Genomic DNA, 15,157 nt, shown 5'->3' on the forward strand with positions numbered 1-15,157 from the left:
AGATCGCCTGAAAGTTCAGAAGGTTCAGCCGGACTCTTGCTTTCAGCTTTCAGAGGAGCTGCTCCCAGGTGGCGATACGGCGAAATGAAACAAAGCACATATGAGCTATAAACCAGAGAAGAGAGAGAGAGGAAGGAGAAGTAGGTTAAAACGAGAAGAAGGTTGCAAGGGATTTAGAGAACAAAAAAAAAAGTTTGCAGACGGAGGTGTGGAGGTGGAGAGAGGGGGAGCCCAAATGGAGAACAGAGGGCTAGAGGGAGAATGAGACAGAAGGACTAAGAACAATAGGATAGAGGAAACAGGACAAAAGGGGTAGAGCTCAGAGGAATTTGAGGGACAGAGAGAAAGATAGAGGGAATGAGAGGAGGATAAAGGGATCTATAGAGTGGAGGACTGAGGGACAGAGAGAAAGAAGGGTAATGGAAAGATGGAGAGGGAATGTCTGAGGGAAGGAGACAAGAGGATGGGGAGATACACTGAGAGGAAGAGTGAGATGAAATAAAGAGGGTGAAAGATGCAAGAAGACAAAAGAGGGTGAAAGAAGCGAGAGAAAGCTATGAACTCAAGGTGAAGTAAAAGTTAGCTAGCTAGTAGTAAAGTACATTAAACATTCCTGTAGGCTCATAAACCCATACACAATACAATTCAACTGAAAATGAGATCGGTGTGTGTGTGTTTGTGTGTGTGGTTACCCAACACAATCCCTCCTGCTTTCACTCAAAGTCCTTATGCTGCAAGCACAGATATGGAATTGATCGAATACAGCGCTCAGAAGATACACATTAGGCTCTGACAAACATTAGGCCTGAATCATTCACAGAAAGCCAAGCCTGCTCAGGTTACAGCGCCCGGGGAAAGCTCAGCGACTTCAAGCTCAGTGTTTCGTATGGCCACACTTTTTCCTCCTCTCCCTCACGGGCTGACTCTCGCGGCGCGTTCACCTTTTCTCTCAGCATACCTCGGCCTCTTGTTTATGTTCTCTCTCTGCTCTGATAGTAATTGGCAGGAATGCTGACCTCAGGTCTCTGCTTTCCGTCCCGACTGGAGAACTCATTTGTTCGCTTAATCTAATCATTCCCACAATTATTTTACTTCTCTTGCATTATCATTTTCTTCTCGTCGCCCCATCCCCTGAAAAGCGCTGACGTGAGGCAGAAAGAATGGGAGCTAATTGAAAATGTGCTGACTCATGATTAGCAGCTGTCGCACTTAATTCCCAGTGATATCAAAGGCCTTTTGTTAATCTCGTAATTGGGGTCAGAGGAGTGGGAACAACTTAATGAGAGCCTTTCTTATACATGGAGACAAGTCTGCCCTCTCCACAGCACCTCCTGACCCTCGAAGGGTTCACGACCTCACTCTATATTCCCTTCTTTTTCCTCTTGTCTTTTTCATTGCCTTGCATATATAAAGCAGCGCTCCCAAAATACTGATGAAAAATCATAGCTAATAAAGACATTCAAATTTCCACTGTAAAAAATGTAACACTGAACAGAGCATTGTATTTTACTTTCCACATAGTTTGGAATATATGGATACTGGACCGTATAAACCTGGACAACACAACAACAACTATGGTCAAGCATTTCGTTTAAGTCAGACCAAGCTTTATCAGGTCAGCTCCTCACATGCTGTTGTTGCTCCGCAGCTGAATCTCAAATGGCTTCTGCTGCTCCTTCCCTATGTAGTGCACTATATATTAAACAATGGCTTCTTCACGCAACTAATTTATTATATATGTCCCATAGAAGACCATTTATATCCAGCCATAGCCTTGTCCTGCTCGCTGTTTAATATTCAGTAAACTATTTAGCTGTAAAACCCACAGTTTCATGACTGTAATGTACAATAAAGGAAGTAGGACACCTTCTCATTCAGCTTTTTAACCCTTTAAACAGCCTACGAATTGTTGAGTGTTATTAAATTCTAATACCAAATAATAGCCCCACCAGTTTGTACAGAAGTCCCTGTAGTAACTGTGTAATACACATAGTGTGTAATAAGCTTTTCTGCTTATTACATTAATGGTTTCACTGATGGTTCTCAGCATCTAACATAGGATACAACATTGATTAAACTTGTTCCCAGCTATAGTCATGTCATAAATTTGCTTATGACTGAAGTACACTGGGTCTGACGTGTCATTAATCAGTAACATCATAAAAATATTAGCATGAGAACGGTCAATTGTTACATCTGTTACTAAAATAGATTTAAAAGACGTTTTTAAAGGCTGAAATTATTACTAAATCAAAAAATACAACATAAAACATTTCTGCATATCCCATCATATCAAAATGTACTTCTTGTTTTACATTTAAAATGACGATGGGACCAAAAGTATTAGTCAAAGTATGACCATACAGTACCTTTTTACAAGGGTCTTCATGTGTTACTGCAGGGTATCAATAACTACAAAGACTAACACTCGTCTGATTGCAGATTTGAACATCTCAAAACGGAAACCACTAGCCCAAGAGATCAAATTCCAAATCCAGCTCTGTCCTTAGCCCTAGTTTTAGCAGTCGTTCTTGTGTTCCCTCTGAGCTTATTCACTGCACTTGCTATTCAGCATTAATATTATTAAATATTGCCTAAGCCTCATGGTGTTTTCACAGGCTTCTCCCACTCTGTTCAAACCTGGCTCTGGATTTCAGCGTTCAAGAGTCATAATGGACCACCGCAGAAGTTTAAGTATGAATAGTGTGCTTATCCTACATTAGTAAATGAGTGAGGGAGTGGGTGCATTAAGACTCGCTCAATATGTCTGGAAAAGTCATTTTATTAATTCCCTGCTGTTATATGCAGGAGCAGCATTGAGCCCCACATTCCGACCCTCTCCCACATCACCTTTAAAGTGTCTCAGCTCAGGTGGTGAAAAAAAAAAATGGTGCCCATTTTCATCAAGACAAACCACATGCTTTTTGTCATGGTGAACATTTCTCCTGAACTAGTGAGGAATTTTAATAAAGACTTTGAGAGCAAACAGATATAACCCCTTAAAAAGTCCAGTTGTAATTGCTGCAATTTCACATTTAATTAAATAGTAATGTAATGGATTATAGCTACGCTGTGAATTACATTCACATGCAATTTACACTCTACAGTCCCACAACAAAGTTCGTCAAGCTTGGAAATGGAAATAAGATTCAAATACTTAAACTAGATTAAGGAAACCTAATTAAACAATTGATGAAAAATCATTTTACTTTATGCATTTATTTATTGAGCAAATTTATCCATCACTAAATATCTTTGCCAGAAAAAGTATGTGAACCTCTACACCTCACACAGGTTTGTGGAAGTCTGCCATGCTTTGAACATGAGCGATTTCAGTTATTGAAGGTCACCGGGCTGGAAAAGATTACAAAACCATTTCTAAGGAGTTTGGCCTCAAGCAAGCCACTGTGAGGCACATGATATACAAATGGAGGAAATTCAGCACCACTTTTACTCTTCAAAGAAGCGTCCATCCAGCAAAAATCAGTGAAATCTGGTCAAGACTGTATCTGATTATGCCAGAAGCTTACTGAGAGAATGTTCTGTGAACAGATCAATTCAGTACAGATAGGTGGTAGTGTTATGGTTTGGAGATGCTTTGCTGCCTTGTGATCATATGATAGCTAACAATTATTAATGGACTTGTGAATTCTGGGTTATAGAGAAATGTCAGGGTGTCTGTCTGTAAACTGAAGCTTTACCCTATGTGGGTTATGCAGCATGACAATGACCAAAAACACAAAAGTATGTCTACAACAAATGGCTAAAGCAGAAGAAATTTAACTTGGAATTGTCAAGAAAAAGTCTAAACTGTGTGGAAGTGGAAGGACTTTTGTCTGACCCAGCATTCTATGTCTTTGACGCACCTGATGCAGTCTATGGGGGCTTGATAATTAGTTGATGAGCTGGATCAGCTGTGTTGGGACAAGGAATAGCTGGGACAGGAGTAAGCCTTGCCCTGACATCAAAAGAAGCATGGGACAGTGAGTTAAACCATAAGGTTATTGGTACCCAGAGCTTTTGAGAACCACTGCTCTGGTGAAAATGCAACTTGCTTGACAATGAAAACTGCTCTGACAGTACTTCAAAGTGTCCATGATAATATTGTGTGCGTACAGTTGTGAGTAAAATCATAAAGGCCAGCATAATTGGACAATCTGTGCACCATTTAAAGCAGTTAGATGAATACTATTTTAACAGATGAGATGAAAGTTACTATGAACACTGAGACCCTGATAGAAACTTACTGCAGGTGTAGAAAGATGTTTGCATCATGAGAGTACAACATGACTGCTCTGGCCATTGTATAGTTTGCATCCACCAAGTCAGATACATGTGATGTGTTTCAACAAACTCCGGAAAAACAGTGGAATGGTCAAGGTCCTGAAAACTGCGCTCGTGAGACACGATCTGACAAACTGCCCAAACTATTCTTGTGGAACTGAGGAGATGACTCATAGAGAAACCTTCTTGTTTGCTCCAGTAAATACACAGAGAACGAACTAGAAACTGTAGTATTTGAAGAAATAATCATATTATTATCAAACATCCTCCATAATCAGTGCTTGAGTGGAAAATCTCCACTCCACTAGAGCTACACACTGGACACTCACAAGACTAGCTCAAACAGCTAATCCGCAGCTTGTGTTTTAAGGTCTCAATGTTCCGAAAACATTGCAAATGAGCAGCAAATCCAGTACGGACGGGCTCACGAGCCACTACCTCCTATCCCACAGAGCCCCCAGGGTCGGGCCGACCACTGCCGGACCGACCTCAGGCTCGCTGCCAAACAGATCCTGTAATGAATTGGGTACTTGTTGATGTTTTTGTTGTTTTGCCCCCTTTTTTCCGCTCATTTTCCTGGCTTTCTTTTTCCTCTGCTCCCTGTCATTGACTCCAGGGCCCTGAGCTCTAATTTGAGGGCTGTGATCAGTTTGGCCGCAGCTGGGCCACGAGGCGCCTGTAGCCCTGCCCGTGCAACAAAACGCCTGCGTTTTCAACCCAATAAAAGGATGCTTTCAAACGTGGACAGCGGTTTCTCTCAGGAGCAGCACTGAGCATACATGCGCACTTTCACATTTCCGCGCTCATTTTCCCTCTCCGCGATGCGGTAGCCTTGGCAGCCTTGGGCCGTTTCAACATTTTATGTCCCCCGTGGGTTTCTTCCGAGACAAAACTGCTTTCTTCCTCCAAGGGGTGCCCAAACCATGGCTCCATGGAAAAGACCATGTCCAGTGGCCATCAAGGCGCTGCCATCTCCACCAGGCGTGTGCCCACTGTGTCGGAGCCATGCAAGGCTGTCTAAGCTGGCCAGACCATCTAAGGCAGGGTGGCAGATAATTGGGAAGCACAGTGGCCCAAATTTGCTGTTTCTGAAGGAATGAAATTACTAAACTCCCTTCCAGATCTTGTGGGAAGTAGCACTAGCGCTCAATCTGAGGTTAGATAGCTGTAACCAGACATTCTAACATTGTCTCTAGGGACCCGCAAACAGTAATTGGTCTGAATCATTCATGCTCATTTCCTTACTGTGCGGATGGGAACATTGCAGGATTGGCCATTAGATACAACAGTGAAAATACAGAGTCCAAAGCCTCAACCTTGAAAAAGCTATGAACAAATGGCTGTTCTTGGTGAAGAGGGGAGGGAGGGTAATGAGGGCTCCACTCATCCTCCGTCACTAAGCGATGCACCATCCGGCGGGTTATGTGGCAGACAGGGTATTACTTCACAGAGTATTCTCCTCTGAAAGTGTTGAGGTGCCTGAAGATGCCTTAGGCTGGAGAAAGCAAAGGCTAGCTTAAAAGTTATTTACATTATAACATTTACAATGGCATGCAAAAGTTTGGGTACCCCTGGACAAAATTCCTGGTGCTGTGAATAGTTGAGTGAGTTTGTGCACACCAAGATACTTGAGCTCTCAGACCTTAATCAGGTGTCAATTATCAGGTGTCAAGTCATTGTTAGAAAAGGCCAAGCGTTGTGTTGCAGCCAGTGGCTCAGGGAAGATTTCACAGGCAGAAAAAAGAAAAGATTTAACAACATATCAGCAATTTCTGGATGTAAACAAGACCCCATCTACAGAAAAGCTGAAATGAAGATGGCTTCTACAGCAGAATTCTAATTCTAGATCACAGAACTTGTGGTCTTACTAGAAGTAATACTTGTCAAAGATGGTGTTTCCAAGTATTAACCATGTTGGGTGCCTAAACTTTTGCTTTGTTATTATTTTGACAATAATAAACAATATAAAAGGAAAAGGAAATGAAAAAGAAATATCATATTTAATTCCAGGCCATCTTTTACTTTGTGGAACAATGGTGTTCTCCACCATACTATGCAATACTGATTACACCCCCCCCCACCTCTCTCTCTAACTCAGACACCTAGTCCCATCACGCACAGTCCATTAAGCATTCAGTCTGCCACATACTTGTTCCTCACACCTCTCAGAGAGAGAAAGCAAGCTGGCCGCAATCACGCGCGTAATTCACGTAGCCCATAAGTTACAATCAGTTGCCTCTGAGAACAAGTATAGCTAACACAAACCACACACTTGCGAGGACCTTGAAAAGACTGCGGACTAAGAAAACTGAAATGCAGCCTCTGTCGTATGCACACACACGCAATGCTGCACGCTGACATACAGTTAACATGGGAAAAGCCAGGAAGTCTCTGCTGTGATCCATCAGTTGGAGGCCGAGCATTATGACAAATAGTAAAGGGGGGGGGGCAGACCACACTAACCCACACCTCACACACACGAGACAGAGAGACCACTGTGCAGCCGGAGAAACCCGCTCAGCCGCTGAGGTGTCATAAAGATTTCAAATATGGGAGGGGGGGCTCCAGCCAGTGATTAATGGGCTGTATCATGCTTAGCTATAATGGTCTGGATTAATGTAGCCTCTTCGGTCCGTGTAGGGGCAAAGATGATAAATTTTATGACATATCAGATATTTCTTGGACGCTCTATGGAAGTGGGAGTGTTTTGTACGTTTAAAGCAGCCAGGACTGCTTTTAAGGGAGAGGTGCGTGTGTCTGTGTGTGTGTGGGATGAGGAATGAGGGCTGTGGTGGAGTGCCGTGGCTGTCTCACTCCTACATACGCTGCTGATCTTGTGGTAATAACATGGTAATAACTCTAGCTGTAAGACAGCAATAACTCAGCTGTGCTCTGTAGCGCAAGAGGAACAAAGACTGTTAAATTAACTGTTAGATGTCCAGAGTGATGACTTTCGCTTTGCTAAACTATAGAATAAGGTTCTCATTCTTTTTAAACAATCTGAATCTCCCCCCTTGCTTTAACCCCTTACTTAGCCTTAATAATTCCTACTATTGTGTATATACTAACTGTTTAGTATTTCATTATTTTACAAATAGTATTAATTCAGTACCTACTCATTTGATGGCTAGTACATCTTCAGTACATACCAATTAATAGCCAAAATTCAGTACCTACTATTTTTGTAGCTAGTAATGATTCAGTACCTACTTATTTAGTAGCAAGTAGATATTCAGTACCTACTAATTTAGTAGCAAGTAGTCATATTTTAGTGTCTACAATTTAGTACCTAGTAAATAAATAGTACCTACTAATTCAGTAGCTAATAAATATTCAGTAGCTGCTAATTTAATGGCAAGCAATCTCAGTACCAGCTAATTTAGTAAATATTTAGAACCTACTAATGTGGTAGCTAATAAATATTCAGCAGCTACAAATTGAATTGCTAGAAAATATTCAGTATCTTCTAATTTAGTAGCCTATAAATAGCCAGAACATTCTAATTTAGTAGCCAATAAGTATTCAGCACCTGTTATTGTAGTACATACAAATACTAATTATTTTGTACACACCAATATTAGTACTAATTATTCAGTTACTAATTATTCAATTAATAGTTCAGTATCTACCAATTATCAATAAGTACTAATTAATTTTCTACTGTAAAACAAATAATTAATTTCCTATTTAAAGTATATGCCCACATACAGGCCTTTAAAACTGAAAAGGTTAATGAGCTGATAGTTAACTGTTCTAGCTAACATTAGCTAAAAGTAAACTGCTCTAGTGGATGTTTGTTAAATGTTAACTCCTCTAGCTGATGTTAGATAAGTTCAGAAAGCACATAGGCCACAGAAAAGACTCTGAGGAGGAAGCCTTTGTTACTCATTTGACAAGGTCTGCAATTTTTGCTACTTTTTTAATTGCTTTGCTATTAAATGCTTTAAGAGCTCCACAGTGATCTGGACTGAAGTCAGTCATTTTGTGGTGTTGTTTATTCACTTTTCTTGCAGTGAACTTTTTACTTGTTAATTAATTCTTACACCTCTAAACATTACTGGTAAACGTATCCAGATATGTTTTTGGTGTGAAAAGGGGCTTAAGACAGAGAGGGGGAAAAATAAAGCAAGTAGGACCAAGAGAGAGATCTAAAAGCTTTGATGACTAACCCCCTTTATGTTGCAGTGTTGTAAATCTCTACTAAACTCCCGACTAGTCATCTGAAAAGTTACTTTAAAATAAACGGGCCCCAAGAGGTCAAAAGGCCACAGACAGTGCCTCCCACCACACATGGTATGTCTACTAAAACAGTCTGGATGCAGTGAACTGGCAAAGTGCAATGGACTAGAATACAGTAGTGCCTGCTACAGGTGTGAGCAGTGTTTATACACTCCACACCTGCATGAAATAATCTACGGACATGTGCAGTAAGATGTTTAAACTTTCGCTTGATTGCACTGAGCTCAGTGATGTGTGTCGAGAGAAAAGCCATCTCCTGTGTATATTAAAGCGAACAACTGGCGAAAAATCATATTTACATAATTTTCCTCTCCCCCCAAACATAGTCAATCAGCTACGACGTGTCAGAATGTTGCTTCTTAGTTTCACACGGCGCTTTGAGGCTACTGTTGGTAAGAACACAGGTGTGGCTGCTGATGTCTCTGTGAATTTAGGGCACTGTATGGGTTTGTTCAGTTCCACCAGCAGCTCATCTGATTTACTCTAACCAAGGACTCATTAGATGAACTGGACGGTCCCTGTAAACACTGGCCTTCCTCGAAGAGTATAACCACCCCAAGCATCAGCAGACCACCTGTCCTCTCAGCACGTATAAAAAGGGGATGGGACTACTGTCAGTCAAGCTCAGCAGCAGAACCAAGCAGAACCTTCATTACAGCTAGTGGACGAGACTACTATCAGTCAAGATCAGCAGGAGAACCAAGCAGAACCTTCATTACAGCTAGTGGACGAGGCTACAAAGAGTCAAGATCAGCAGCAGAACCAAGCAGAACCTTCATTGCAGCTAGTGGACGAGACTACTGTCAGTCAAGCTAAGCAGCAGAACCAAGCAGAACCTTCATTACAGCTAGCGGACGAGACTACAAACAGCCAAGATCAGCAGCAGAACCTAGCAGAACCTTTATTACAGCTAGGGGATGGGACTACTGTCAGTCAAGCTAAGCAGCAGAACCAAGCAGAACCTTCATTACAGCTGGTGGACGGGACTACAAAACAGCCAAGATCAGCAGCAGAACCTAGCAGAACCTTTATTACAGCTTTATTACAGCTACAGTCAAGCTCAGAGGCAGAATCAATCAAAATCTCCATTTCAGTTATGGGGAGGGGCAACAGACCCAAAGGCAGAACCAAAATCACCATTTTGGGAAGTTTTTTTTTCCTCCCGCCCTAAACAGTGAATCCAGCATGAGTTCTGATTCAGCAAGAGAACTGTTGGAAAGGAAAAAGTTAGCTATGACATGAGTAAGATAGGACCTCAGAGCACAGCGTGAAGCGGAAGGTTAGTCAGTCAGTCGCCAAGTTATCATATATCAGTCAGAGAAAGTTATTTGTCAGGCAGACAGTCGGCAAAATGTGCTAATGATGTAATTCTCCATTAGCAAACTAAGAACTTCATGCCTCTTTTCAAAAGGCTTTGACACAGTGTTTGGTTTTCCAAGAAAAATCGGTCCGGCCCCCTTGACACTGGACAGCATGTAATGTGGCCCATTAACTCAAATGAGTTTGCCATCCCTGCTGTATGTAGTCGATTAACAAGTCAACAGTTTGCGGTGTTGGTCCACATTTATGTAAGAGGAAAACTGTGCAAACATGATTTTTTGCCAAACAATTACTAAAAGCATTTGTGTCTATCTAATATTAACAGGAAAAGAACTTCCAGCTGATAATGACATAAGTGAAGCGTGTGATGGCAACCAGGCAGCACATCCTGCCCTTTGGTTCATCATCAGGCTATAAATTTGCCGGACACATTTGTAAGTTCTCCACTGTGGCAGATGTTGCACTTCGCCAAGTCTGCTGCTCAAGTCTGGGCAGAGCATCAGAGCGCAGGCGTGTGTGTGTCAGGGTTTGTGCATGTTTGCGGAGAAGGAAAACTCAGCACTCACACCACTGATGTTCTCCATTGAGGACCTTGCCTGCTTTCACCTGGGCTTTGTGTCGTCATGCAGGGTTCCTGCTTTCATAGCTCCATAAGCACACCCACAAACTGAGCACTCCGAGAAGTGTAGTGAGGAAAACCCATTTATTTCTGCACAATAGCATGAAATATAGGTCTTTAGTTCTCACACACACACACACACACACACACACACACACACTAGGAATACAGGCGTCCCCAACTGCTTAGCTTCGCAAACAGCGGGTTTGCAAGCTGACAATCTTCAGACATAATTTATTGATTTATTTAGACTACCTCTTGATGTAGTCATAGGGTTGGGGACCAACTGAGGGCCAGAGTCAATATGTGGATTCCCCTGCTCTTACATATCTAGCAAACTTGGTAAAAAGGAGTTGAATTAGGTGTGTTGGAGCAAAAAACTGACCAAACTGTTCAGGAGCTCTCCACCCTAGAAATCTGGAGTCTGACTCCAGGGTCTGGAGTCCCTTCCACTGGAGAGCTATCTTGCTCCAGATATCAACTCCAACCCAAATCTAACACACTCCATTCAGCCAATCAAGGACGTCTGAAGGCTTAAATTAACTGGATCAAGTGGAGTGGCTCCAGTGGCTTGGTTGGCTGCAAAGTCTCCAGGAGCAGGGTTGAAAACCACTGGCCTAAAGTTATGATATACATAGTGTAAGGACCATCTCTCAAAGTTAATTTATTTAAATAAAAAACAAATACACAGCCTGGTCTGACTGACTGTGTCTTATAGAAAATGCTAAGCAGCCTCCAGATGTGTCCACCAGCTCTTTTCAGTGTATTCTTCCATTCCAAAGTGAATGAGCAGGCTAACAGCCACACTACACGTCCTGTAAATTAACACCTCTGAAACGACCCTATAACCCAGAGTCAAAACAACAGATCACACCGCAAGTTCTGACCTTTCCTACTGCTCATGTCAAATACCCGTGGGGCTGCGTTACCCCATGTGGCTCACTCTACATCAGTTCTTCAACAAACATGGCCCTTTGCTCCCAATCAAACTACCACAGCACTGAACTGTGACACTTCATCAAGAAATGTCAAAATGTGTCACATAACTTTGGTCTAAATGCTTTACATCAAGCAAGAAAAAATGCAGGAGAACCATTTTAACATTAAAGCTAATGTAAAGATTGTATGCATTTCTACTGGTCCATTTATCATGACATGTCACAGCCTAAAAGACAACTACCAGTTCCTAACTATGTCAAACAAGTGAACAACTGAAGTGCAAAACTGTCTGTGTGCAACAGTAATGTTAATTTTATTCAATGCTGCCTACTGAATAGCCACCGAGTGTTCAGGACTCATTTGGAACGTCTTCAAACCAACTGGAAGAGCAGCCTCAAGAATTTGTTTGTGAGAATGGGAAGGGTGTATGAAGTCATCACCAAGAAAGAACCTAACATTTTAACCTTGTCCTCCCTAGACAAAAAAAAAAGAAAAAAATGTCACCTTGCGTATTTAAGATGGTAGCTTCAGGCTCCTGCAGTTGGCATCCGTACATGGATAATCGGGCTATAGACCCCTCCGGGGTGTGAGACAGGATTCTTGGATTCAGGATTCTTGACTAAGAAGAAGTGTTCCATGTGTGGAAAATGGGTCGCAAAAAAGTAATGATTGGCAACAATGAGTGATTGCACTTGGTGGTAGAAAACACCACAGTGTGAAGGAAGTAGCCAAATTTGCAGGTGTATGGGAGCAGACAGTCGTACGGGTCTACCAGCAGTGCCAACTATCCCAGTCTATGGGAAATTATTGTCAGTCTTCAGCAGAAGTGAGCAAAGGCCTCTTGCGTACCACTCTGCTCCAAATATTCATAGTACGCAGCCCCCTGCGGCATGTTCATTTGGAAACTGGTTGTGAAGGACCTGCGTTAACGTCTAGTAGCAACAGTTGCCTGAAATCGAAGCATTTTTCATTCACAAGCCATGAAATCCACCGGCAGTCCCTGTCCGGCAGTTTTATCTTTTGACAACAATTCTGATGAGAATTTCGAGTAGATCTGTATTTTTGCCACTGCTGGTAGACCTGCATGACCGTATGTTTTGATATTGTTACTTTTTGGCAAATAATTGACATGTGCTTTGCAACCCATTTTCCACAAACCGAGAGATTCACTGCACTGTACAACCTCTTCTCAATTTATAAATCCAGTCGCATGCCAATAGGTACTAGCCTGATCATCTTTGTGCCATCTGCAGGAGCCTAAAGTTACTACCACCTTAAACACGCAAGGAGACTAATTTATTGTCCAGGGAGCTTTTCTTATGTTATTATAAATATACCTCAATTGCAGCAAGTTCCATTTAAATAAATGAGCAAACGAGAACACAACTGTACAAGTACAATGCGGCAGAAGAGAAAAGATGAGTACCCTCCCCCCTCGAAGGCCCTGTTCCAATCACTTGAATTAACTGTAGCCACTTTTCAACTATATACAACTTTTCCACTGCCTGTTTTTTGTGTGTTGATGTGCTGTGTGTCCTCATATAGATACATATGAATGTATGTGCATAGTTGTGTGCATTTTCTAGCAGTGGGATACATGAGGATGATTGATGTCTTTATTGTTTGGTTTAATGATATTTGTGTTGCATTCATGTGCGTGTGTAAGGACCTTCGACTTAGCATGCCTGTATTTGCAGATGGTTTATGGGGATCTGGAGGAGGAGCTGAATAATCCTAAAATTACCCTCTCTATTGGATCTGTGGTTGTTAGTCTGTAGCCTGTAACATCTGTAGCGTGTTAGGCGGTTTTGATGCTGGGTCTATTTCTCTCAAAGCTTCCTCTGTTTATTCCTTTTCAAATCTATACTTCATTAGGGTCCTCACTGCTTAATTAACGTCAGAGTAACGATAACACTAGTGACATGTAGTCAGCTGGGAGAGGTGTTTTTTTGTTGTCCATATAGTTGAAGGAAACATTTTATTCTGCAAAAATACACTTTAATATGTTCTGTGTGTAATGTGCTTTATCCTGCCATGCCAATAATCAATGCTCTCATTGGCTCTCTTAGTAAAGGGGGCGTTGAAAGGGGTGGGGTCGCTGTACCATGGCATGCTAAACAATGGCAACAGGGAGCACAGCACAGTGAGACCATACGTGTTTCTAGACCATACAGCTTTCTAATTCGATTCCAGTTCGATTACACTGACAGCCAAATATAGTAAGTCATGTGTGGGCACATTTCAGCCTAACATGTAAATATGCTTAATACAAAAACTTTACCTGTTTGCCACCAGTAGGAAAAGGTTAATTAGCACTATCCTGCTAGAGGGAGGTGTCTCTAGTTGGGTTTCCATTGCAACATTTGCCCAAGTCGGTATAAGTACATGCAAATCAATCAGTGTTTTAATCAAAGTGGATAAAAGGGGGGTGGAAAACCCACTAATGTTAGCACCAATCTAAGATAAGTATATTCATATGAATCAATTGGTTGGCATTGACCACTGCCTACCAGAAAAAAACCCCACAAGACCTCCCTGATGTTTCAAAGATGTTCTGACCCAGCTGTCTAGCCATCATATTTCGTCCCTTTCCTGCTTTTAACACATCACCTTCAAGTACTGTTTCACCTGCTGCCTAACATATCCACCCCTTGACAAATGCCACTGTAGGTGAAGCTACATACAATGTTTTTCACTTCACCGGTCACTGGTGCTACTGTTATGGCTAATGTAGGGTATATTAGGGTTGTTAATGGTGTGAACAGTGTATTCATACAGAATCGTCACAGTATGGTCTGCACGGTTTGGTGCACACATTCACGCAGAGTATACGGTGTACGTACCACCCGGAAACCTTAAGCCGTAAGCTTAAAACTGTATGAAACGAGGCTTTGTTGTTGTATTCTGAGGCACGTCTGAGAGGTTACCTGCTGTTTGAGCTGCTGCACCAGCCTGTCTTTCTCCCGCTTCAGGAGCGCCACTTCATCCTGAGTCTTCTTCTTTTTGGAGGAGGACAGTTCCAGCAGTGCGATGTTGGCGTCTTTCTCGCTGATGGCTGCTAGTAATGCTTCCTGCCTGTATGGAGAAAAAAAAAATCAATATTAGGGCTTTTAGCCTAGTATGACTGCCTTGGGAACCCCGGTTGTTCTCTACACATGTTTCCAAAACATATTTAGCTATGTACAGCCCAACGAGTGACTGGAGTACCTGATAGAATGGCCAATGAGTGCTGAGGCAAGCTGGATGGTACCTAATAAAGTGACAACTCCATGCATGTCAGTCCCACTCAAATGCATGAGTGCCAACTTGACAAAAAGACACTCAATCAAGTAAATTGTTCCGAGCCTTTTAACTGAGAGCATCCAATGAAGCCACAATGCCTGCCACAACAAAGCTGCGACTCTGTGCACCGTAATCCTGTGTGGGCTGTGCGGGGTCCCGTTCAGCCACAGAGAGAAAGTGTTGCTCACCCTCACTGGCAGGGGATATGGAAAAGGAGGGGGGGGTGGTATAGAGCTAGTGTGTGTCCTGACTGATAGTGAGAGGCCGGGGAACGTGTGAAGCAGCCGCCGCTATGATGAGTTCCAGAGCGTCAGCAGTGAGGATGAGACGATGCTGACAGCTCAGTGTGTGTCCAGCACATCCTCCCTCTGCCTCTCGTGCTTTTCTATCACTATCCGTTTCTTCCATGGCTCTCTTTCTCATTGCACTACTCTGCGATAGCTTTTCCTTACACAAAGTTTTCCATTTTTCTCC

General features: G+C 42.4%; 1 protein-coding gene across 10 annotated transcripts in view; it reads right to left on the bottom strand.

Annotated features, from left to right (window-relative positions):
- erc1b (ELKS/RAB6-interacting/CAST family member 1b) overlaps nt 1–15,157 on the bottom strand; it is a 276,578-nt gene that overhangs the window by 58,054 nt on the left and 203,367 nt on the right. For 9 of the 10 annotated variants that reach the window (XM_072672916.1, XM_072672915.1, XM_072672914.1 and 6 more), the window contains one exon: nt 14,329–14,476. In XM_072672916.1, coding sequence (XP_072529017.1) covers nt 14,329–14,476 — 148 coding nt within the window. Of the gene's footprint in view, nt 1–5,648; nt 5,780–14,328; nt 14,477–15,157 lie in introns of those variants that run through there. The other variant, XM_072672919.1, reaches the window with a different exon arrangement.

The sequence above is a fragment of the Salminus brasiliensis genome, chromosome 2, assembly GCF_030463535.1.
Source record: "Salminus brasiliensis chromosome 2, fSalBra1.hap2, whole genome shotgun sequence".
NCBI classification, from domain to species: domain Eukaryota; kingdom Metazoa; phylum Chordata; class Actinopteri; order Characiformes; family Bryconidae; genus Salminus; species Salminus brasiliensis.